We start from the raw sequence: 25,727 nt of genomic DNA on the forward strand, positions 1-25,727 counted from the left end.
ACAGTGTTTATGATAAAATATTTAATAAACAGCAATCCAGGACTGACTGTTCCCTCACACGGAAATTTGTGAAATCATCCTTATCATTTTGAAAACACTGGGGAGATCCTAAACACTACACTAAACTGTCTCTATGTTGAAGTCTAATATGAGATGGTCTCTCACCCTGTGCTGCTGTCAAAGTAGTATGTCCTGTCCAGAGGACTCTTCTCAAGGTCTGTCAGGGATCCCACAGACTTGTAGTCCTCCAAGTTGTCAAATATGTTGCTCTGGCGGTCATAAATATCAGACACGACCTGGAACGTGGTGTCTGAGGGGTAACAAAGGCCAACCTGGACCCAGTCTCCTCTAAAAGAGAACAGATATTAAAAACTCCTAAGGGGTCTGATCTTACAATGTAAACAGTGTATGATTTCAAAGTTTTAGCCTCTTTCTTGAGTCCTACTACTTTATAAAGACCCTATTCGGACAAACTAACGTTCTCACTAATCACTGCTAACTACAAAGAGAAAGGCAGCTAGAAGTTCTCTTAGCCTGGACTAATACACCAATGAAACATAAAAGTAATCAATTCCCAGCTTTTTCTGCTACTTATTAATGGTGGTGCCATTTTCTGTCTCATGGAAGTAGTGTATTTATATTAACATACTCAAATATTTTGTACTACTGCTAATAAACATTTTACCATCAAAAGGAGCAGCTCTTTACACTGGTTATTTACACTGTAGATACCAGAAGAACATGATACAATAGGCAGTTTAACCATGTTTTAAAAGTCCCATCACTGTCCTCTTACAGCATTCATGCCCCACCAGCTGGTGTGGAACCCTCTGTCTGTCTGTCTCTCTCTCTCTCTCACTCACTTGTCAAAGTTGATAAGTGACATCACAACCTCACGGGGGGCACGGCCGTTCCAGTGTAGGGTATAGCTCTTTGCCATCATTAGTATCGGCTGGTACTGCTGGGAAGTAGCTGACTGGCTGTTGACCCCCCTCAGCACCATGGGCTTGTTTGGGTATTCATCCCTACTGATCGACAAGGTGAGGTTGGAGGCCCCCTGGGTTTGAATGTATACCTGCAATAGAGAAATCTGGGGTTAAAATGGGTACATATGGTGGAAGATATGATTTCATAGCAAATTCAACAACAGACAAAAAAAAAAAAAAATGAATGTCTCTTGAATTTCAGACTTAAAGAAATGCACCATCTGAGGTTTACCTGAGAATACCTGCCGCTGCAAACCACTCCATTCCACTCTGTGATGTTTATACAGTCTGGGTGGCGAATGAGGAAATTATCCAGCCTGCCAGCATAGGAGTCTGGGAAGCCTGTCACGGAACCGTCAACATCATGAAAGATGGAGTTCTTATCGCCATCTAGGTCATTGTCCTCAAACCACTGCCCAGGTTTGCCAAAGAAGGCCTTCAGAGTAGAGTTCTGCATGGATATGAAATATTAGACTAAGTTATGAAGGTTTAAACAAACCTTATGACATTATCGTCTGGCTGACAATGGCAGCTAGGGGTCTCAGAAAAAAAAAAAAATGTTGCCAAATGCACCAGCACATTTTTCCTAACAATATGAAAACTGTAAACAACAATAATGAGAGAACTTTTCTCTCCTCTAAACACCACATTATATGGCTGGGCTTATTGGGTCCAGTTTGGGCAGCAGCAGTTTACTTCAGCTTCCACAAGCCACAAGGAGGCTCCACTACACTACATATACAAGTTACGGAATGTGTATAAAAAAGTCTTTGCTTTAATATCGATTTACAAACATTCCACTAATAAAACCATTTTCCCTTCAGAGAAATTTCAAGTAATATCTTACTGTCTCTTGGTAACCTGTAATCTGAGTAGGCTCTGGAATATAGGTAAATAAATGCAAAGTTCAACAAAACAGGAAAGAACAGCTTATTTTAAACAAAACTAAAGCCGTACATGGTAGCGCTCAGTACCATGAAACTGTTCAGGGGGGAATCACATGGCTATTAAACTGTAAAATATATGACATCGCTGGCAAAATAAGAAATGTCTCAAGGTCAGTCATATTCTTAGTTGCAAGACAAATTATGCATCCCTGAGAGACCATTTTCTAAAGAATAGATAGATAGCATACCAAAACCTCAGTGCACATTATGATATAGTTAACATCCCATGAGTGTTCTAACTTTAGCTCCTATTTCCAATTCATAGGGAGTACAAAATGACTCTGCTGTATGTTTGATATGATCTTTTGTGAAGAGTTTAAAGAGTTAAAAACTACTGCATAAATGTCAACATTAACAGTAGTAGTTTACAGGCATCTCAGATGCATGAATGACAACCCAGCTGTGTTCTCCACTTGATATTTGAGTAGTTAAGGGAGTATGTGGCACATTTAGGGAACATTTTTACAATATAAGCAACAAGAGCACACAATAATTGGGAAATAAAACCTAAGGTTCCAGGAAAAACCAGAAGCTTTGGATGGAAGCCTGAACTGTAAAGAGAGACCAAGCAGCCAGTCTCCCTTGCTCCATTGTGTTAGCTGCTCTGGTCTACTTTTAATGGCAAAGAGCATATCACTTAAAACATATTAAATAAAATAAAATAAATAATTAAAGCCCTGTGTTACCGGGTAGGCTCCGGTTCCCCGTGACCCCGTATGGGACAAGCGGTTCTGAAAATGTGTGTGTGTGTGTGTGTAATTAAAGCTAAATAAAATGTTTTCAAAAGTTACTTTAGTAAATAAGTTTGTGGTAAAAAAGTTGCATTAGTTTTGTATTTAGGAGAGATGCCTAAATACAGAGAAATTAAGCATTTTATATGCATAAATTATACACATCAATAAAAAATACAATTTGTTCTTAATTCACAACAAAATTACACAAATTTATTTACACATTAGATTCTGTAGAAGCATGTAATGACTAGTAAATAAAACACAGTCCATCCATTAATGTGCAGTGCGTGGTTGTAGAGGCAGGGTACACCATGGACGGGACACAAATCCATTGCAATCACGCATGAGTATTGGGCAATCACACACATACACACACATACTAATGGCAATTTAAAGCTACCAACTGTCCTGAAATTCATGTCTTTGGACTGTAGGAGAGGACTTGAGCACCCAGAGAGATCCACAGAAACACAGGAAGAACATATAAATTATGCACAGACTGTGCCAGGTTGAAACTTACACCCCAGGAGTTGCAAGACAACACTGCTACCTGTGACACCTCTGTGCCAATTGAAGAAAAGGCAATCGCAAATATACAAATAAAATGGAACACATATGTATCTGCGAAAATTTATAACTCAGTTGCTCACAACACAAGGAGCCAGTGTAATCAATGTACAATAAGGAACAGGTTAGGATGAGGAATGTTAATGAGAATGAGGTTGGTGCTTAGGACTTACACTAGGAAGGAACAAAAGGGAGGAAACATTATTCCTTGGAGTGAGCTGCCAGGTGTTCTTCAAGTTGAAGCCCACGGCACTGGTGAACCGGTCTGGAGTTGGGACAAAGTTCTTAAACGTGCTGCTTGTCAGGTGGACTGGACCATCATAGATCTGGAATCCTCGAATGGGAAAGGTCCTGACAATGGAATCACCCGTTAATGATCTCATCAGAAATGACAGCATACCATCTATAAAGCACTAAAGAGGCATGCTGGGGGAACAGGTATTTTCCAGCAGTTGAGGTAGACAGAATACTGCAGATGACAGGGATTTTGAATTTGCATTCCAGTTTCCTTTGGAAAATACTTTAACCAGTGGCAAATAGCAGCAAAAATGCATTTAATGAAATATTTGGAGAACTTTGACTTTCACTGTTAAATTCTGGATGTGTGTGGCATTGTCTAGTCCAGGGGTCGGCAGCCTTAAACACTCAAAGAGCCATTTGGACCCGTTTCCCACAGAAAAAAAAACACAGGGAGCCACAAAACCCTTTTGACATCTAAAATGAAGATGACACTGCATATATCGTTTTTACCTTTATGGAAAGTATAGAAAAAAAAAAAAAAAAGTTAGTGTGTTGCATTTATGAAATCAATGAACTGCTACCGAGAAAACAAAATTTTATTTCTGCAGGCAAACAAAAATATTTTGAACAGTTTGAACTAACCTTAACAAAAAAGACGCTGGGTTGAAGGTTACTTTCAAATAAAATGTTCAATGTCTAATTGAGTCCTCTTCGTATTCATGACATCAAAATTTTAACTTGTCGGCTGCAGCAAACCAAAAATGCCGATCAACCTTCCGCAACAGTTCCGAAACGGCTTTTTTTCTCTCATCTCCATCCGGATATTTTTCAGCAAAGGCTGTGTGTTTATTGTGGAAATGTCTAGCAACATTTGACTTTTTTGTTGTTCGCGAATTTTTCACCACATATTAGGCATACTGGGAAGCCACTCTCGTCAGCAGTAAAAGCAAATGAATCTGTCCACATCTCATTAAATGTTCTGTTTTCTTCAGAAACTTTTCTTTTCTTGCATTTATCCATGTTTGCCTACCTGGGGTTGAAAAGCTTGATCTGAATTGAATGGAATTTTCAATTTCGCAAGTCGGCAGTTACGACGCATATTTTGAGCGACAAAAAAATTAAACACGGTTTATTTTAATGTTACAAGAGCATCATAATCTTAGAATTTAGAATTACATTTTTTTAAAAATAACTAAAATATAAATATTTAATTTAAATTTATTTTTTATTTATTTTCCAAATCTACAGGGAGCCGCAGCAGAGGGATGAAAGATCCACTTGCGGCTCCAGAACCGCGGGTTGCCGACCCCGGTCTAGTCCGACTGAATTTTCTGGATTCAGCCACTAAAATGCTCAGTAGTCAGCGTTTTCCTACGTTACTGTCCCTGTACAGTACAAATTGGCTACAAGGCTCCTTCCAGGGGAACTCTGCCCTCATTGACAACTCTGTCCTTCAGTTTTTTTTTTTTTTTTTTTAATGAATCCAAGCACATTTGGCCTAATTAAGAAATAGTTCACTATCAACAACTGAATAAAATGCAAGCTGTTCTGAATATACAGTGAGGGATCTGTTTTTCTGTGGTTTATTCTTTCCTGATCAAAGAAAGCTGCCGTTTGTTACCCAGTACTATATTTTTCAATTGTTATGAATCTGGCACTGAAAAACAGTTTGTTTAAAAATGGGGGTAAAATAGCAACTATACATTTAAAAAAAAGGCCACAGAGACCCCAGTATTTTATGTATGTTTTCCAGTAAGCACCATCCTGCTGCTAAAGGGTAGGCTACTTGCTGTCGGTACTCTCACTTGTTCCTTGGCAGAGTTCTGGGCTTCCCGTCAACCCCGCCGACGCCCCAGTACTTGTTCTGGCCCCCGTTGAAGCCGCGGTTTTTGCTCTCGCCCACAAACAGGGACTGGGACACCTCCTGGCTGGAGCCCTCATCCTTTGGATAGCTGCCATCACTGGATGGAGAAGAGGAAGAGTGAGCAGAAGGTACCATACTCAAGAGAAATGAATAAAAATTGTGTATGTGTGTGTGAATAGAATTATACTAGAACTATAATAGAACTATAGAATGAATGCAACACATATCATCATGTTCAAGGCAAAGGCTAAGAGGAGGCTGCAGGCAATTACTACCCGAAACACAGTTAGCTACAATATGTTTGACATTAAAATCTACACCCATCAACACTACTGTTCAGGATAACCTAGTAAAAAAGGATGATTATAGCTGAAAACAGATCTAGTTATTTCTAGTCTTCTTTGACCCGTTTTAACACCCTGATTGTAGTCATGTAAAGTTGGAAAATGTGCAAGACTCTGCCCCCCCAGCACTGAACAGTCCTAGATAAGGCTCTAAGTCCACCATCCTGACTTAAAGTATAGCTATGTAGTGCACCAGTACTGACACCTAGTACTTCCAGGTAGAATAAGGTGTACCTCTCTCTTATGGCCGATATGCAGTGGGTATCCTGGCACCCGATACATCAGTCAAGACAGTTCAATAGCCTGACATTGTGAGTCTGCGCAACTGCTTCTAAAATCATATACTACACGCTACACTTAAACATTTATCATAACAAATATAGATGAACATACCTTGCAAAGGATAACCCAACTCCATTGTCTGCAAATCTACCAAAACAAATAGAATGTGTTCACTATGGGGCATACAATTTATTGGAACTAAAAGAAAAACAACTAGATTGAAGAGAAGCTCGCATTCGCCAGAACCTCCCTAGTGGTGTTTAAAAGCAAGAGTAATGCTAATCCAATTGAAAATCTGTGTTAACTCAAAAGCAATAATGGTTTTGTCAACTAATTCCCCTGACATGTTCTTATCAAATTGTGCTAAGTAACATCCTGTGCGATATATACCATTTCACTAAACCCATTAGTAACAAAAAATTTGCCCACAAACAAACAAAAAAATACAATGCAGGAAATGCTTCAAATCAAGACAAGGGAAGTGCTCTGAAGGAGACCAACAAAAATGAATAGAGGTAAAATAGAGAAAGACATGAAAATAAAGGAATCCTCAATTACTCATGAAATTAGGCTTATCCATGATTATTTATTTAGTATTCAAACTTAAGGAACAGAGTGAGAACTGATTCTAGCATAACAGTCAGGTCAATCCAGTCTCCTACTGGATTTGCTCACTTCTGGGTAGGGTATAATAGCTAATACTTCATAATCCCTGCAGGGAAATACACAAATGAATAAAGAATACATATAGAATCTAAGAGTCCTACTATCAAGACATACTGGTACTGTCTCAAGGAATACAGAAAGGCCCTGTGGCTTATTACAGTGAAACATGATATATTTCACAATAGCAGTCATACTGTACACACAAATGCGAAATTAATCCTTCTGAACTCTGAGCGCTAGCACTCACCCTGAGTTCTGAATGACAATATCACCACCACGGATCCAAGCACCCAGGTCATTGTTCTTAAAAGAGATGAGTGTGTCAATGAGTGCTGCAACGCGTGGTCGCTTTGGGTCTGCATTCTCGTGCGGACGGAATCTAAAAGACATGGTAAACATGCACAGTCCTCAACTTTTATGAATGCATATATTCGTGTCAGATTTTAATGGAATATTTTGCTCTTCATTGTTCTGAAACTTTTCTTGTACAATGGACTGTTCTTCCATTGATGTACAAAACCCAGTTGTGTTACCCTGCTGTAAAGGTGTGTGTCTCACAATGTGGCAGGGAGGAGATCTACAGGCAACCCTGTTTTCAAAGGTAATCTCAAAAAGTGCCAAAAACCTTTCCATCAATTTAAAGAATATTCTGTCCAAAAAGAAACCTCTGGCTGCATGCTTTGTCCCTACATGGAGCTGGGCTGACTGAACCCAGCACTAAAAATATGCAGTTCGCTTTGGGATGTTTGGTTTCTTCTTCCTGCCCGGCTGTGCAGGAATCCTGCTGGGCTCATAACAGCCAGGGAAACCCCATACGCTCTTGCTGCTGTATGACCAGGGGTTGGTACTGGAAATGTGGTCTCTTCTCATAGGCACAGTTCTATGTTACCACTAAAGAGAAGTACATACAGCCAGACCTATGACATACAGTTGCCCCCCAAGTATAGGATCCTTGATGCCACATAAAAGCAGAGTATTATGAATATCATGTGAATAGAAGATTAATATAGGTTATTTTGTGTGATGGAAAACCATAGATGTTCACAGATGCACAAGAAATGATTGTAGCTACTGCATCTCACTGCTACCATAGGCTCTCAAACCTGTAAATAAAGCATCACATCAACGCTGCCAAAACAAGTAAGCATAAAACCTCCTTACGACTACATATAATGCCTAGAATTTTCTCATTCTACCACCTAAAAGGATTTTGAGGAAGATGTGGCATTCACCCTGCAGCCAAAAATTTTAAGAACTGTACTTTTTCCAACATCATGTCTTCCCCATTAACCAGGCTTGTTTGAACTTATACTTGTTCTACTATGAAATAAATGACGACATTATTTCATTAAAAAAGTGAGTCAAAATATTGGAAATCATACAACTATAGCAAATAAAAGAAACATGCATTTACAGAAGAATAATGTTTTACCTCTAGAACACGATTACACTAAAATACCACACATTTGTTACAAAAAGATGCTAAATGTGTGTCAGAAAAAAACCAAAGCAAGCCAGGTGCAACAAAGCTGTTCCAGCCTTTCCCCATGAGGCCTTTCAGTCTACTGTGACTCTGGACAAAAGGAGCTATCTGTGATTATTTAGATGTACATGAAAAAGAATAAATGGTGTACTGAAAGCCCAGCCTTCGCCATGCCGGCAGAAGTTAGTTCAAAGAACTAAAACTCCACTTCCACTGCTGGACCATCTATGCCCACAAAGAACTGTTTTTACCTGGCACTGTTGTCCAGACATAAGTATTCTCTGGGGTCTGTGGCACTCGCATTTGTTGTCTTCACCCCCTTATCAATGAAAAGGCCAGCCTGAAACCAGAAACCAGGGTGTGACTGAGGATGGGGTCCTTAAACATGATGAGAAATGTGTTGAGCCCCTAGGGGCCTTGTGCCCTGTGGACTGGCATGCGACTCAGTCTACACTTTGAGAGCCATGGAACAAGATCTTCACTGAAAGATACACACCGTATACTACATGACATTTTAATAAAGCTACAAAAAATGTCATCCAGCAAAAACACAGCTGCTGATATAAAGGCAAACTTCAACAAAAAAAAAAAAAAGCATAATATTAATTGGACTTCACATAGTTAAGGGTAACTACCGTTTAAAAAGTACAGACACCAACATGAATTAAGCAGCCCGGTGGCATACAAGAAATCATTGGTGTCTCAAAACACTTGAGCTGCACATGGCAATGTGGGTTTTAGTTCAGTCTGTAAGGTTTGCATGTTCTCCTTGTGCTTGCATGAGTTTCCTCCTGCAGGCCAAAGACATGTTTCAAGCAAACTGGTGACTAAGTTGCCCACAGAGAGTGAGTGAGTGCGCGCATAACTGTGTGTGAGCTACATTTCTTTCCTGTATAGATAGATGAATGACTAGGGTGTTTAGGGTAGTGTATCGAACATCATTTGCCACCTTTGACAATGATGTCAGCTAAATACTAGTTAATGATCATTGTACCTGGCTTTAGAGAAAAGCATCTATTTAATAATCAAAGAAAAACAGCTCTGCAAAGAGAAAGTGTACAAACTCCTTTATAACTCATTTCCTATAGAACACTTTGGAAAGTTGATTTACAGGAACAGATGACTGCACAAAGGATTGGTGAAGAACCTCATAGATACAGTAGATGAGCTACTGTACTCAAAGGTGTAATAAAATAAAAAGTAAAAACCAGAAGTACTGGAACTCCTGGGAGCCAGTATGAGCAGGAAAAAGACTTGTGAGGTACATGCAGGATATCAGTGGGGAAGCAGTGGTAGCTGCCTTGCCTTAAAGTTGGAGTGCACCCGGTTGTTGAAGAAGATCCCCAGTGGTGTGAGCTCTGCCTTTGTCTCAGGGATGAGCCCATGGGACTTGCCAGTTGACGCACTGTGGAAGATGTACCAGATGCCAGCATCCTGAAACAAAGGGAGGAAACAGGGAAAATGTAGGGTCAGTAACAGCAATGACATCAACTCTCTACGGCAACAGTAGCTACCAAGACAACATGATTGGGTACAAAAGGTTTCAAAGAGGACATCCACCCCTGTAACAAGGGCAGTTGCTTAACTCAACATGTCTGGACAAAAGACAGATCCAGTAAAACATCCTCTCTAGTGCTGCAGGAAATCCCTTAAGTCACTTGCTACTGTCAACCTTTAAATATCACCAACACAAATCTACAATTCCCAAAAACTAATACAGCCAGAGGGAAGCAGGGGTAATGTAGCCAAGAGCATTTAAAAGAAGAGGAAGTAACTCAGCATGTGTTTTCTTACATTAGTCACCTTGAAGAGGGCAGACTAAGAGAAACAAATTCATAATGTTTTTTAAAAGCTTGTAAAGCTTCAATAACGTAATAATTTAGAAAGGCAATATTGTTCTGCACTTGAAATTACCCTTACGAGATCCCATCAAATCACCGTCACAGAGATTAACTGCTTCACTGGCCAACTCTGGCCAGCCTGAAATAATAACACAGATCTACCTGGGAGCCTGCTGCAGCATTGCTGATGAGGTTATTGTTTGGGTTGGCGATCCAGAATGTGGACACGGCCCTGAAAACCACACACAAATGCAGACAGAGTGGGTACTTTTGAAGAAATCCGACCAGACACAGATGCCCCATACAATGAACAGACATAATATCATAAAAATTCAAAGTAATTCCTCTGCATAACTAAAAATTAAAAATTTCAACAAACTAAATTCTTTAGCCCCTGGAAAAACACAGCGCCCGCGCTCCCATTTTACATTAAAAATGACCAAGGTCACTGAGGGGAAGTCAATGTTATTCCAAGAAAATGAGGGAACTCCTACTGAGTAATCTAATAACCAGGTAGCTGCATATGTCAGAAGCCTGCTGCACTCCTGTCCTCTGACCCACATTGTTCTGAACATGTCTATTGAGCAACTCTTTGCATAACAAAAAACAAAGTATCACACTTCATAAGTGAATTTAATTTACTAATTTAGCAGACTCTTTTCTCAGAGAGACTTATGTTAAGCTATCTACAATTACCTTAAATTTCTGCAGTAAAACTATGCAGCTATATAAATGGATAAGTACTATGCTCAAGGGTACTAGAGCTGGAGATAGGATTCAAACCTGCAACCTTTGGGTACAAAGGCAGCAGCTCTAACCACTATGCTACCAACTACCCAACTAACTTTGGGGAAGAAGGTGTTATTGAATATTGTATTGCTCATAAAGGATTTTCCTTTACATGGGGTTCAAAGGGAAAAAACAAAGACTTTCTAAAATTAATTATGCTTGTTGGATCACACAAGTGAATTGGCAAAGTTATCAGTATCAAATTACATGGGAATGTATAGTGAATCATACATCTACACCAGAATGTCTGACACATACTTGCATTCTGTTCCTGGCACAGGAACATAATTCCCATACACCTTGTTCCGAATAGACGTGCACATGGTCTCATTGCGATCCGTGGGTAGAATAGTGCCTGGCTTAGTAACCAGGCCCAGGTTGTGAAAGAAGGTGTTCCTCTGTTCAATGCCATCCTCCAGGAAAAAGCAGTGCCCCAACGTGTCATAACCAATGACGTCTTTTATCTGGGAAAACAGAGAAAACTGGCTGGCCAAATGCAGGGACAGGAAGGTGATGCTATGCTAGAACTGAGCAACTTAACTTCCTCAATGTGCGCAAGGTTAAAGGGGCTTAAAAACCATCTGCCTCTAGGAAAAGTGCCAGACACATGTCAAAACAACATGTTATAAGAAGAAAACTTTCCCTGTTAATTTCCTGAACATAGTTTCATGTCAATAAAGTTGTCAAGTAAAAATAAACTGAATTTCAGAAATTTGAGTTGATATACCATTATACCATTTAAAGGAAGGTAGCAATATGGTCAAGATAACCCTCTGTCATCACATTGATCCTAAAATAATACAGCTGATTTAATGATCATGAATATAAGTGTATGCCTGTATGCCTATGAGCTTATGCTCATATTTAACTGTCAAAGATTTACAGTTGTGTAGGTTAAAGGAACATGAAAATTCTTAAACCACACCCTAAACATCCAAAAAAAAGAGTGTTTTTGAGTAAATCTGCAGCTTCCTGAACTGTGGCAGATATCTGTGCTGCTGTTATTCAATCCACCAGTAACAATTCCAAGCACTGTGAATGGACAGGCTCACCAGTAGGCCGTGGGTGGCTTGGACAGTGATGCAGCGAGAGAAGCAGTGGTGGATGGAAAGAGCCTCCACATAAGTGGGCAGGCTATAGCCCCCCTGCTCGTCCACATCCCCACACATGCTGAAATGAAGGGGGTAGCCACCTCCCACCTGCTGGCCCATGTGCTTCAGTTCAACATGAGACAGGTGAACAGCAGTAAAGTTTGCAAGGATCTAAAGGGACCGGGAAAAAAAAAAAAAAAATCATCTTTGTAGAACATTCTGGATACAACAACATGCACAAACACTTGGTTTCAAGTAAATGTTCTTATAACATGGGGCAGATGCACCTGTCTAACCTAAAAATTTTGTGACTGTTAGTGCATGAGCATGTACTGTAAAAACAGAGATAACCTGTGGCTTGCCATTTGCCAATGACATATTCTTACAGCACTACTGCAGGACATAGTGTTTTTACAGGGCAGCAGTCCAAATAGGAGATGGAGAGAAAAGTGAAAGAAAATTTAAGAATGAATACATGGAACAAAGATAAAATAGTCCCAATATTCTAAAACGTATCTGGCGCTTTTGAGGGATCCAAACAAGCTTAACACTGGAAAGTATACAAGGTTAAAATAAACTACAGTTTGAGTAAATGTATACTGGAAATTAAACTGCACAGTAAGTTGGTACAAAAATTTTACATTTGTGGAAATGAAAACCTTAACTCTAAGTAGTATAACACATAGAAATATTTTCTTTAAAAAAGAAACCAAAACTTGAAAAACATTTAAGTCAAATACCTCTAAAATCAAAACCATTCGAGAAGGAAAATGCATTGCATCGTATTCAAAGAAAGCCATTGTGCTTTTCTGTATGTAGCAATATTACTTAATCATGTGTGTTAAATTATACCATTCAGGTCAGAGTAACATTGCTTAAAGTTCTCATCTTTCTTTATCCAACTTACTTTCTAGTTAGCTAATCTTTCAATGTGGAAGCCTTTCTCTCCAATAAATATGGGCTTATAATGTGGTTAGAAGATGCACACTGACCTTAATCTGTCCTCCAAAGGAATCATAGCCAAAGAAGTGACACCAGTTGCTTCCATAACAGTAGTTTTCCATCTCTCCCTGGATAAGGATGTTCCTTGTCAACAGGGCCACTTCCGCTCTCATATCAATCCCATCGAGGATCTCGCCCACATGAGTGAACTGTGGCTTCCCTTGAGATCAAGGACAGAGGACACATTACTCAAGTCTGACTGAGGTTATCGTTACACATTGTTTGCAACATTGTGCAAGTCACATGCATGAGAAAACAAACATGACTTCCAAAGAATTAAAAAATAACTACTTAATGGCAGAAGATTAGAGAATTCATTGGATATGCATTATAAAACATGCAGATTGGCTGACTGGACAGTCAAGTCTGTAATATTTCAGTACTAAAACCAGGAATTTCACTATTAAACTATTTTATTCAGTAAGTAGTTATTCAGGAAATTTCTGCATGTAGACATTTAAGAACAGGAAGTCCCCTGTTGTCAAACTACAGGAAACAACTTTGCCGCAAACTTGCTCTGACTTCCTCCGATCTTGCCGTCAGGAAGGTTGACGCCTCTCAGCACTATTAGTATAACGTGTCCTAGTAACACATGGTACTATGCGCCATGCCCTGCACGCTAGTGTCACCCATCACACTCTAGCTCTAGCTTCTTTCTTGGACTCATAGCGCTCAAGCCAAGCCAAACACACATCCAGAAACCACTGACACTCACCCCTCAACAGTTCACCCTTAATTTTCCCAAACAGGAATCTCATTTTTACTAGAAAAACATCTATGACACATTGCAGCATTTACAGTGTACACACCATACATGAATTTTATATATTTCTTTACAAATCTGTATGTGCTTACATACAGTAGAGCAAAAGCAAGCAGTTCTGTTTCCATTAAAGGAAACTGAGGGACAATAAAGAGTTTCTACAATGTCTGTTGAGTTTATGACAGGGTCCACAGCAGAACAACCAGCACAAAGCTGGATTTTTGTTCTCGCAGTCATGGATTTCTGCCTTAAATGGTTCTGCTGTTAATTGAATGAATGAATAAATGAATTTAAAAGACTGTGAATATAGTTCGATATGAACTAGAGAAAAGAAAAAAAAAAAAAATTACGACCATAATGCAAGGTCCTCCCAAACCTTGAATTCGGACTTGGTTTTGGTTGCACTCTAGGCAGGGTAGGAGGGTGAACTCCTCTGCCTGGTACATGGAATAATCTGTGCTGGCAACAACAATGCGATCTCCAGGCTTCCAGCTCTGCACGTTGTCCTTCAGGTTCAACACCACCTGGTCTGTCGCATCCACCTGGAAACCGGATATGGCAAAACCTGAGTTGGAAAACAAGGAGAACCATTATTACAACTATAATAACAGCAACAAACATTTTTGTTAATGTTTTAAAATTACTAATTATAGGGGTAGCAGAGAGTGTGGTGATTAAGACAGTTTCCAATCAGAAAGTCGAGGGTTCAAATCTTTCCTTCTGATTGTACTACTTATGCACAAGGTACTTATTCTGAACTGCTCCTGCAAAAAACTACCCAACTGTATAAATGGGTAAATCATTGTAAGTAGGTTTATAATATTTTGCCACTTTGGACAAAAGCATTGGCTAAATTAATAAATTCTAATTATTACTTCATCTCAAAATTAATCAGGATTCTGATAAACGGTCCTTACTCCTGCCACTTGTCACAACACCAAGTCAATCCTTTAATCCTAATGCTAACCCTGACCAGCCTGAGGGAGAAAAGCAGGACGCACCATTTCGCCACTCGCTGTATGCTGAGACAGAGAAGCCCTCTCCATCCACAGTGACAAACCGCTTCTGCGCCAGCGCCTGACCACCCGTGTCATGGTTCTCATGTTCACGCACAGCCTCAGAACACGAGTCATTCCCTCCACCGATCACAGACACCAGGGCCCATGCCTGCCTGGGAAGGGATGGGTTAAATGTACAGACGTATACATTGTTTAACGCTAAGCGCACGCACGCACCCTCTCCCATCATCTTTGACCAGCCGTGACCTCCACTAAGTTCAAGTTTTCAGTCTGGGATTTTATCGCTCACAAACAATGTGTGACAGGGTGAGGTCCACTTAACACTGGATGACACAAAGAGAACTCCAGACATCTTCTTGGACCACACTGAAGAAGGATGTCAACACTGACTACAGCAACACACAATGGAGATATGGACCAAAAAAAAAAAAAAAAAAACCCAATGACTAAGGCTGGAATCCTTTTGGGCAAAATTCCTTGTGCACCTTTACCCCCCCCACTTTCTACATAACCATTCTTTCTAAATGAAACCATTATATAGCACATTTCCATAATACTCATTTTTCCAAAGTAACACATTTTTGCTATGAACAGAAAGTGTACAATGTATAACTTTAATAAAATAAAAATATGTAATAGTAATGTGATCTCTGCAGGGCAAAGCCCTTTTAAAACATTGACACAATATTGGGAATGCGCTGCCTGTCCAATGGCCCCGTCTCTCTACAGAAAGAAGCTTGCCTTGCTGCAGTTTTGGGCTTCGCGTCCTAGCAGCCATGCTGACAGAGTCTGCAGTGGCTCAACTTCCAGAACATGTACTTTTCTTGGAGAAAGTGTCGACACAAGCCCTTCAAATTCCACTTATTACCACCATCACAAGTACTAGCTGACTGGTCTTGTTTGTATCAATTTTTCCTTGCTGTATGCCTGTGTTAAATGTTCATAAATAAATAAAACTAATACCACCACAACAGCCATCTTACATTAAGAATATTGTGTGTAAGCTCATTATTTTGAATGTAAAATGTATGCAGTGCTGGTTTTGTATGTTCTCTCTAATAAAACTGGGCTTGTGCTGAATGCGCAACCTTGAATGAAACATTTATATTATCACTGCACTCACTAAACTACCATGATTTTAATAAATAATGTCAAAATGGCCTTAAAATAGCACTACCTTGGAAATTTGGTAAACATACTAGAAAAGTATACAATCCAAAAGCAGCATGGGGTGGTACCAGTACGTGAGGATACTCCAAACTGGGCAAAACCCGTAGAAGCTGTAAACATAAAAGGTTTCCAGGCCAGATGACAACATTGACATTTGATTTCCTAGCAGGAATAGTGGGTAAGAAATATAGTATAACAGGGGGTGTGTGTATTTAACATGAAGAGCTTTTCACATTGCAACCATTTGATCTTCTCTGCCAGGACTTGATGTTGTTAAAATGAATTAACACCAAACACAACTGTTGCTCATTTCCACTGGAACACTTTGATCTGGAATGAAAGATAAAACATAGGCAAGCAACGACAGAAGTTACTGTAACAGGCCTCCGAGCTGCGTTTTCTCTGGAACATCTTTAATTCACACGCATGTCACAGGAAGACTTTCTGATGTCCCCTCTTTGTTTCATTATTAAATCTAGGGTCACTAAAACAATCTGTACAGGCTTAAAATCAAAGAGTACACTGCCATGCCCCTGAGCCCACTGATTTATGAAAGATGAATGATTTAGAAGAAAAACAGGACATGTAGATTTCTGCCAGATCATGTAATTTTCTCTGTTTTGCTTAAGACTACTTTTATGCATGCCTGTTTTTTTTTTTTTTTCCCCCCCCCCCCCTCTCTCTCTCTCTCTCACACACACACACACAAAACCCTATCAGCTAAAGAAGCTGCTGGAATTATTTTAATATTTCACCCATGCGTTTTATGTTACTGTGGCTCAATGGTGTCTAAATGAAAATGTCATTCAAAGCTGGTGTTAAAATATAAATCATGTCAATGGCATGATTCCATCCTGTTCTAAAGAAGGAAAATTCCTACAGGGATATGTGTCCAGCCATACCCTTTCCACAACCTGACAGCCAGACAAACCATTATAAAACGGTGCACTATGGAAACAAGAGGAGGGTACTGGAACAAATGTTAAGAGTTTTGTACTAAAGTTACTGGGGTGAAGTACCTTCTTTAAAATTTCAATAGCTAGCTCTCCTTTGATATTTTTTAATAGGGTTCTGTAAATATCAAGGCTTTGAGGAAAATTCACAGTAAGTCCAGCCACTATCATCCTGTGCCATGAATCTGACATGCTCCCACTTCAGCAGACAAGTAACATTTTGAATTACAAGTGTCCACCTGAAGCTCAGGTTGCTTTTTGTCCTTTTTCCAGATTCTAGGCAAATGCTACAACACAAGTTATATTCTAACATTCAAGCTTAATAAGCACTTCAGCCAACACCATTCCTTAATGTACACACTTTATATCCTTTTAAGCATAATAATATGGATGTCTTCATGTAGGAGTCTTCTATACTGGTTCAATGCAGTATGCTAATACTGAGGGTCATCTGGCATGTGAAGGTGCTTGAGTCAAGGGAATAAAAGTGCTGCCAAGGTATCTTTAGTTTCTCATATGAAATATTCTTCCACAGAGACCAGGTGTTCTTGCAGAAACCACACACAGGTAAACACCTTCCAAAAGAGCATCTAAGCAATGCTTGACTTCTGTTTCATCAGACAAGACTCCACTGAAATTTCTCTTCATGTGCCTCCAGATACTGTAGTCATCTTATTACCATAGGTCATCTGGCCCACTACCCTTCTCAATTTACCTCAATGGTGGAAGGTGAAGTATACAGGAGACTTACTGGCAGAAATGGCTGATCTGTTTTCAGAAGTTTCTTGTGTTAGTCAAATTAGCACATGCTCCATTCTCAACCAAGACCCCCAACTCCCTTACCACAATAAAGTGCAATTAGCACTAGCAGAGCTCTTGAACAAGGGCATTACAGTAAAGTCAGCTCAACTACCTCAATATTGCCTTCAGGAGCAACCAGCCAGGCAACATACTGCTGCAGTTATGCAATGTTTCTGGGATGTGTGTCAAACCCCAGTCCTTTGTCCCTCCCATTTGTGAGACATGGGCTTCTATTAGTTGGGATAAACTGTCCAAATGTGTATAAGAGTACACTACAGACTGACAAATGCACTTTAAGAGAAATCTCTCTGGCTCAACTTCATTCCTACTTGAACCAACTACTCAAACTTTCAGTCAGTTGTCAGGACAGAAGCTTACTTTTTACATGCCTGATACAGTACATTAGTTATATAATGTATCTGCAGTTGTAACACTAAAGCTGGGTGTTCCTGAGAACTTGTCTGTACTTGAGACTATTACTGAAGTCTGACACCTTCAACTAAGTGCTTATGCTTAAGGAGCCTCGACTACCTGTACTGGAGGTCATTTACAAAAGTGCTTCCAAGCAGGTCTTGGATGGTCTTCTTGGTCTCATCCAGCAAGCTCTTTGCGGCAGAGTCTCCCACAGCCATAGCCACAATACGGCCTCTGGGCAGAGCCTTGAGCAGTTCATGAAGCTTCCTGCTGTCATCTTGAGAGTCATGGGTGTCAAAACGATTGGTGTAGATGACAGCACCCGTGTCTGGGTCCACTACACGCAGGTTGATGCCACGGCTGAAGTTTTTCTGGAAGGCATAACCGCCAGCGGGCAGACCCGCAGATGGGAGAGTCTTGGCTAGGAGGGTCCAGGAAAGCTTCTCAACACCATGGAGCTCCAGGGTCCCTCCCGCACGAACCCCAATAAACTTCCTGCCGAAGCCAGGCACATCATCCATACCTGCCTCATCCGAGCGGCCCACCAAAGCGATAGTTGCATGGGACCTATAGCGGCACTTTGCTGCACCAATGTATAATGCTCCCCCATCTTCAATTGCAATATGCCGAGTTCTCAGTGTGATGTTTCTGGAGCCATTCACATCATCAGCAAAGACAAGAAGTCCTGAAATAATCATTTAAAAAAAAAAAAGTAGGTAACTACAAAATTTACATTATATTTTTAATTTTAAAAAAAAGAGAATTTAAAAAGACACAAACATGGATGTTATGCACAATTCCAAATGGATGCCCTTGACTTTCACCAGCTATGTGAAATTCAAAATCCTCAATTATTTTGTGAATGCAACAGATTATAATTCCGTGAGTGTATTTAATCTACTCAAAACCAAGTCATTTCCTAAAAAGGCAGCACAGTTAAAGAAGATCAGTTTATCACTGAAACCTTTACGCCTACTCCACATATGTTTCAGAGAACCCACCTCCACTTTGGATAATTATAGACTGCAGCGTGGCTGAGGATTCCAGCCGGTAGAGATTCCCCTTCCTGATGACCACTCTCTTTTGGGGATTGTGCCCTGGGTTCCAGCTGCTGAGGGAAGGGTTGTGATGAGGGCAGTTCTCTGTTTTGGAGGGGAGACACAGGAAAGCACACATTACCATTTCACAGAGACACTATGCCACCATATCTGGTACTGAAATGGAAAGCTTAAAATGTGTAGAAGCATTTTAAATCAGAGGGTGTGGTGGTGCAGAGGAGTGGCCTCTGCCTGTTCTCTGGTGGGTCTGGGGTTCGAGTCCCACTTGGGGTGCCTTGTGATGGACTGGTGTCCTATCCTGGGTGTGTACCCCCCTACCCTGTGTTGCTGGGTTAGGCTCCAGCTTGCCACGATGTTGCTCGGGACAAGCAGTTTCAGTCAATGTGTGTGTATTTTAAACCATAAAAAATAGCAATGAGTGACCACTGACCACCTTTAAGAGGCAGACAAAGTCAAATTGCTAGATCCTGTTCTATCCACCTTTCAGTATCTGAAAATCAACTAGTCTATCTCCCAGTGTTTAATAACTAGCATGATACATATGAAAGAGCAGCAAATATTTTAAAACATATTTATGATTTGGTGCTTCTTGAATCAGTATGTGATAGGATGAATGGCTAGTCCCTTCTTAGTCATCAAGACAGTGGTCAAATCTGTGCTCCATATCAAAGATTACATCACCTCATTTATTAAAACATGACGCTCCACCTTATAGATATTATTCTCAGGATACAGAGGACATTTGTTGCAGGCTTACTTTCCAGTGGACGTTTGTCAATCTTTCCCAGAGATTAACCACAATTTCTCAAACATAACACAAAAAAAAAAAAAAAAAAAAGGCACTATGTTCCAAGTCACCCCTGCCACTTTCCACTGCTGACAGCCAGAGCAGTGGACTTTTTTTCCCTGCTCCTCCAGCTGTGAGGTAAGTGGTGATCTTTGCTAAGGGCAGGGCACACATTGTTCTGAGAGTGGTGCTGAAAAACACATGGTGCACAGGTTCCAGAGACCACACCTCCCTCTTGACAAGACTTCATGTCCTACTGCCCCTACTTACCATCCAAAATATCTGCAGATGTCAGACTCAAGACCAGGATCAACACAAGGAAGAAAGCAGCCAATGACGTGGCGCAGCAAATGAAAGCATTCTTCCTCTGGACAAGGCCGTGGACATGCTCACGCCTTTGCTGGTCAGAGACCACAAAAGTGGCCTGATGCTGGCTGCCTCCCGAGGGTTTCGGTGGTGCTGCCATCTTGGGCGGTGGAGGTGAGCGTACGGGGGCAATTCTGCCTGGGACATACCCTGGTGGTCGATGATTGCTTCCATTGGATGGAGGCAGAAAAATGGGGGCAGGGCCATTATTCACTTGCATTGTATCGTTCTGTTTCCTTAGAAAACAAAAGGAAAAATATCATTATAGACTAGCTGCATGAAGTGGAAAGGTTAAGGAAAATATATTTGCCACACAACAGGAAGGGCCCAACTCCTTGCAGTGTCTTTGAGCAAGTCTACAAGAAATGTCCAAATAGACACAGAAAGAAAAAAAAGGTTCTCCATCCACCAGCTGTGAAATGGTGATATGAACAATACATCTGCAGCTGAAAAATAAACATTCCTGCAATTGCAATCAGATGTTACATTAATATTATGACTGATTTTCATTTCTAGCTGCACCTTCACAATACAGCCACTCAATTGTCCATTAGGTTAAAATATCTTAAAGGATGATAAAATTAAATTTTGAGATCCATTCACACTACACAGCATGCGCCTCATTTCTACAGAATAGAGTCATTCATGAGGCACAAACCTTAGATCTTGTCATGCAACTGACAACTACGAAATTTCTTCAATTCAGTTTTGTGCTGCAGTAGTAATGAAGAATGGTCTTTCCTGACAAACCTGGAATTTTTGTGAACCGCCTTGTGTATTACTTTTCTAAACAATATTTCAGGGCAGCATATTGTGTCACACAGCTAATGAAGTTTAATTTTTAGATTTATTCATTTAGCAGACAGACACTTTTCTCCAAAGCAATGTACATCTCATAGAAAATGTGCGCATTACATTAGCAGAAAGACTGATGCTGAATTTTCCCCCAAACTTTTTAACGGAAACTGTTGCTAAACATCTAACATCTGTGCTTTGATAATATCAATTCAATATTAAATGAATATTTTATCAGGGTGACTGGAACCACATCATTTCAAAATACCAACGTAAGCTCATTAAAGTAACTGTAGAATAAAATTGATTTTGTTAAACATTACAGCCTTTAGATGATTAGACAAAACTAGCATAATTTTAAAAAAACTGGAACTTGTGATTTCTTCTCATCCTCACAATTTACAGTACTGTATTCTTTTTAAGAGAGACACCACTCTCCAAGTAGGAGTCTGAAGTTACTTCACTGAGTCTGATGAAAATCTCTTGTGGATGGAGTTACATACCTTGACCAGAGAATGGTCCTTGTAGCAAAGTAAGTGTTTCGCAGTCTTCAGCAGAGCACCAATGTATAGTGATTGTTAATTCGAAACACACATCCTGAGATAAACTGAACACTAACACTTCGCAAAAGAATGAAATTTGGAAAAATTTCACAAAAAGTATCCATAAGAAAGATTAGGACTTTTCAAGAAAAGCTGTACACATGTTAAAAAGGAATTTAAAAAAGGACAGTTGAAACACAAACTCCTTCAAACTGCAGTACTGAAGTCTTTCAGAGATACCAGACAATTAGGAAAACAGATTGATCTTGGACAAAAATCAGGCCAGAACTCCCATTATAAGCACAAGTGAGAAGTTACTGTACTGTGGCCACATCATGAAAAGATCAGCTAGTCTCAAAGAGGGAGGCAAAGCAAGTAGCATTGCCATCTCACAGCACCTGGGTGGTGCAAGAGGACATGAGCTTAATCCTTGCTCAGTTTGTGTGGAGTTTGCATGTTTTCCCTGTATCTACATTGGTTTACTCCCACATTCCACCCAACATGTGGTTCAGGATTGGTGACCCTGAAAAAAACCACTGTGTGTATAAAGAAAGTGCCTGACTGGTGTATGAATGAGCAACTCATTGTAAGTTGTGAATCTCCGCAAGTCACCTTGGGTAACTAAGGCGTGGGCTGACAACTACATAATGTTCACTGGAAGTCCCTTTGGAGAAAAGGGTTGGCCAATGCTTGGGAAAGTTGCAGGAAAATGGACAACTACTCAGATATTGACAGCTGGTAGTGTAGCAGTTACAGCTACTGCCTTTGGATCCAAAGGTCAGAGGTTTGATCCCCACCTCCGAATTGCTCCAGTAAAATTACCCAGTTGTCTAAACAGATAAATAATTGTAACCTTAAGATAAGTCACTTCGGAGAAAAGTGACAGCTAACTGAATAAAATGTAAATGGACTCAAATCACAGCAACAACAGAAACACCACTTTACACACAGGAAACAAGATAAGATGCACTTCACTGATGGCGCACAGTTTGTTCACCATCTGCTTGCTTCTTTAACACCTCCACTTGTTCAAAAAAAAAAAGTTTGTATTTGCAAAAAGTCTATAAATGAATGCCCAAATATACTTTCACTTAATCTCAGGTTAATCTAAATTATTAATTTCTTAGACCCACAGGCCTGATGCCTCCAAACCAACCTGCTGTCAGAGCACCCCCTGGTTATGAAACATATAACTTCATTTTGCAGACGCTTCTCTCGAGCAACTTCCAATGAAGTCTATGTAGTTTTATGAGCCCACACCTTATTCACACAAGGTGACTTACACTGCTAGATACACTACTTAAATGGGTCACTCATGCATCCATCAGTGAAACACACTAGGGGTGACTGAAGTCACCAACCCACGTGAACAGCATGTCTTTGGACTGAGGGAGGAAACCCACACAAACATGGGAAGAACATGCATGCTCCACACAGTCCGAGTTGAGACCCAGGTCCTCTCGCACAACTTAAGTGCTGCGAGTGAGCAGCACTATTTAACTGTACTCACCAGGGTGTCACACTTACAAAAGATAGTTATGACTGCTCCTGTGACAGCAGTGAGTAACACAGTGCTCAGTACTCCTCCCTAACCTGAAGGTTCTAGGTTCAGGTCCTGCTCTGCTGCACCCAGAATTGCTACAGTAATTCACAGCCTGCGATAGAAATGGTACATCTTTGTAAAGTGACTTCCACCAGTAAATTTAAAATGGCCATGGACAAAATGTGAGATGCATTAAAGCTAATGAAAGGGATAATTTCATCATGCATTAATGAATGTGTACCTCAACAAACGGGTCAGTTCAGTGAGTCAGTCAGTGCCGGACTGACAGGCGGAAACGCCGCGTGTCAGAACATGTCATGTACCGGAATATGGAGACTATTTCAAATCACGGATGTGTCGATAAGAAAGAATCATGTCAACTGAAATAGAAAGGCCAAATAAACAGTATGAATGTGGAGAACTCCATGTTGCCGGAGGCCAGCTGAGGAGGTGGGAAAAATAGCTCGACTTCTCGTGTTTCTGTTTGTAACGCTCGCGCGTGCGCGTCTTTAGCCAGAAGAGCCACACGAGCTGCAAGTTATTTTAAACAATGTAAAAGCGAAAAAAAAGATATTAAAAGCGCTCTTAAAGTTTATGTTGTTTAATAGCAACTCTTAACGAACGGTGGTACTACTTGACATATTTAAAAGGACAATATGAATAGTCAATACATTTGAGTCATAAGTTATAATAAACTGCAGTGCAGGTCAGGTGCGCGGTTCTGCAGTTTTTGTGTTGCCGGCTTCAGTATTTTTTTTTTTTTAATAAAAGTAAAAACGGAGAGAAAAAAAAAAAAAACTATTTCTGTGGAGGACAACGGAGCTGCTGCCACTGACTGCTCGGACGATTCACATCAGCCTCTCAATTAAAAACATAACAAAGAAAGCCTTCCACAAATCACGTTCCGCTACCAAATAGGTGTAGTTTAACGGAGTTCTGAAGTAGTAGAAGAGAGTTTGAAGACGGTGAGGCGACCCCGGTGACTGGAGCGCTTACCTCAGGCGGGTTCTCAGTGACTCAGTCCGCCATCCGCCGCTCCTCGCGGACAAACACCTCAAAACTGTAACGAACCGCTAACTGTCGCACTTCTCCTCTAGCTTGTACCTTTTATACTTTTTCACACTGATGGTTTTTCTTCTTTTTTTTTTTTACATGGTAGAAAAAAAACGAACCGCTCCCGCCACCACCCCCCCACCCTCCGTAGCAAACGCGGATCGCAAAGGAAGTAAAGGAGGAGGTCCGCCCTGGAGATGGAGGAGGGGAGCAGAAGGGAGAGGGGGTGGAGCAAGTTAGTGAAAAAGAGGGCGGAGGGGGAGTGGCATAGGGAGTGGCTTAAGGGGCGGGGCTTAAAATGGGCGTGGCTTAAAATGGGCGGGGCAGTGGGATAAGGAAGAGAAAGGGACAGTCAGTGGAGAGAAAAGGTCGAGGAGCAGGGGAGGACTGTTAAATAATCAGCTCCATTCTGTATCTTTAGTGCACAGTGAATGTAGCGATAATGTAACCTATTAATGCTGAGAAAAGCTAATGTGTGTCAGATGAGCAGGCCAGATGTATCAGGTGTCAGAAAAGCAGATGAATGGATGAGTGACTCATTGTAAGTAGTGTATCTAGCAATGTAAGTCACCTTGGTGAATAAGGTGTGTGGGCTGATAACACTACATAGAGTTCATTGGAATTCACTGTAGAGAAAAGTGTCTGCTAAATAAATAAATGTAATGGTACTAAACAAGTCTCTTCTGACTCTGACCTCTCAGTGTGAGCTGAGTTGAGCTCAGGCTTTCCATTTTGCTATGAATGTGTGTACAAAAAGTGTGTAATTGTACGTATCACTTGGGTTCCTTTCTCACAGTAACTCCTGACCACACTTTCCCCTGGATGTCCAGCATCCTTTCCATTCCATTTCTGGCAAGATTGACAGACCTTGCTGATGAGAATAATCCCCACAGCATAATGCTGCCACCACCACAGTTTGCAGTAAGTATGATGTTTTTACGGGTGGTAGAGCAGTGTAACAAATAGCACAGTCTCACAGCACAGTTTGAGAGGATGTGGGTTCAATCACTGCTCAGACTGTGTGGAGGTTGCATGTTCTCCCTGTCTTTGTGAGTTTCCTACCACAATGCAGAGGCATGTATTTCAGGTGAACTAATGATTCTGTGTGGGAACAGCTGGTAGTGTAGTGTAGTGTAGCTCCTGCCTTTGAACCCAAAGGTCATGTGTTTGAATCTCACCTTGAGCAAGGCACTTACACTAAATTGCTCCAGTAAAAACTACCCAGCTGTATAACTGGGTAAATAATTATAATTTGCTTTGGAGAAAGGCATATGGTAAAAGAGTAAATGTAATATCCCTGTTGTGTATGAGTGTGTGTTACATTGCTGTGGTGTAAAGATTAATGATTGACAGTAAGTAGTTTAATATATTTAGCAGTGCAAGTCACCTTGGATGAAGCAGCACTGCTCACTAGGACATTCACACACTTAGGTAATATTTCCTGCCATTTCCCTTTTTTATGCATTGGTGTAGTTTTGTCTAACTTCCTGTTTGGTCATTTTCACATCTTCAGATTTACTGCGTGGCAAAGAATCCAAACGGGGGTGGTCAAGGCCAACAGTCAGGCCAGAAGCTATTGTTGTAACTGCAACTTATTTGTTTTGCCAACTGCTTATCATACATGGAA

At 40.6% G+C, this 25,727-nt stretch overlaps 1 protein-coding gene across 1 annotated transcript in view; it reads right to left on the bottom strand.

Moving 5' to 3' along the window:
* The window catches only part of cemip2 (cell migration inducing hyaluronidase 2), a 28,083-nt gene extending 3,825 nt beyond the window's left edge, over window positions 1-24,258 (bottom strand). The window contains exons 1-19 of the mRNA XM_018760047.2: window positions 24,044-24,258; window positions 20,072-20,403; window positions 18,958-19,098; window positions 18,074-18,641; window positions 14,601-14,770; window positions 13,976-14,164; window positions 12,827-12,996; window positions 11,796-12,005; window positions 11,002-11,207; window positions 10,117-10,186; window positions 9,419-9,547; window positions 8,365-8,453; window positions 6,878-7,009; window positions 6,076-6,111; window positions 5,280-5,435; window positions 3,408-3,585; window positions 1,219-1,437; window positions 864-1,075; window positions 166-348 (exon numbers count right to left, since the gene is read on the bottom strand). Of these exons, the coding sequence (XP_018615563.1) occupies window positions 166-348; window positions 864-1,075; window positions 1,219-1,437; window positions 3,408-3,585; window positions 5,280-5,435; window positions 6,076-6,111; window positions 6,878-7,009; window positions 8,365-8,453; window positions 9,419-9,547; window positions 10,117-10,186; window positions 11,002-11,207; window positions 11,796-12,005; window positions 12,827-12,996; window positions 13,976-14,164; window positions 14,601-14,770; window positions 18,074-18,641; window positions 18,958-19,098; window positions 20,072-20,387 (3,374 nt within the window). The 5' untranslated portion in view covers window positions 20,388-20,403; window positions 24,044-24,258. The remainder of the gene's footprint in view (window positions 1-165; window positions 349-863; window positions 1,076-1,218; window positions 1,438-3,407; window positions 3,586-5,279; window positions 5,436-6,075; window positions 6,112-6,877; window positions 7,010-8,364; window positions 8,454-9,418; window positions 9,548-10,116; window positions 10,187-11,001; window positions 11,208-11,795; window positions 12,006-12,826; window positions 12,997-13,975; window positions 14,165-14,600; window positions 14,771-18,073; window positions 18,642-18,957; window positions 19,099-20,071; window positions 20,404-24,043) is intronic.
* Between the last annotated feature and the right edge of the window lie 1,469 nt (window positions 24,259-25,727).

The sequence above is a fragment of the Scleropages formosus genome, chromosome 17, assembly GCF_900964775.1.
Source record: "Scleropages formosus chromosome 17, fSclFor1.1, whole genome shotgun sequence".
NCBI lineage: Eukaryota > Metazoa > Chordata > Actinopteri > Osteoglossiformes > Osteoglossidae > Scleropages > Scleropages formosus.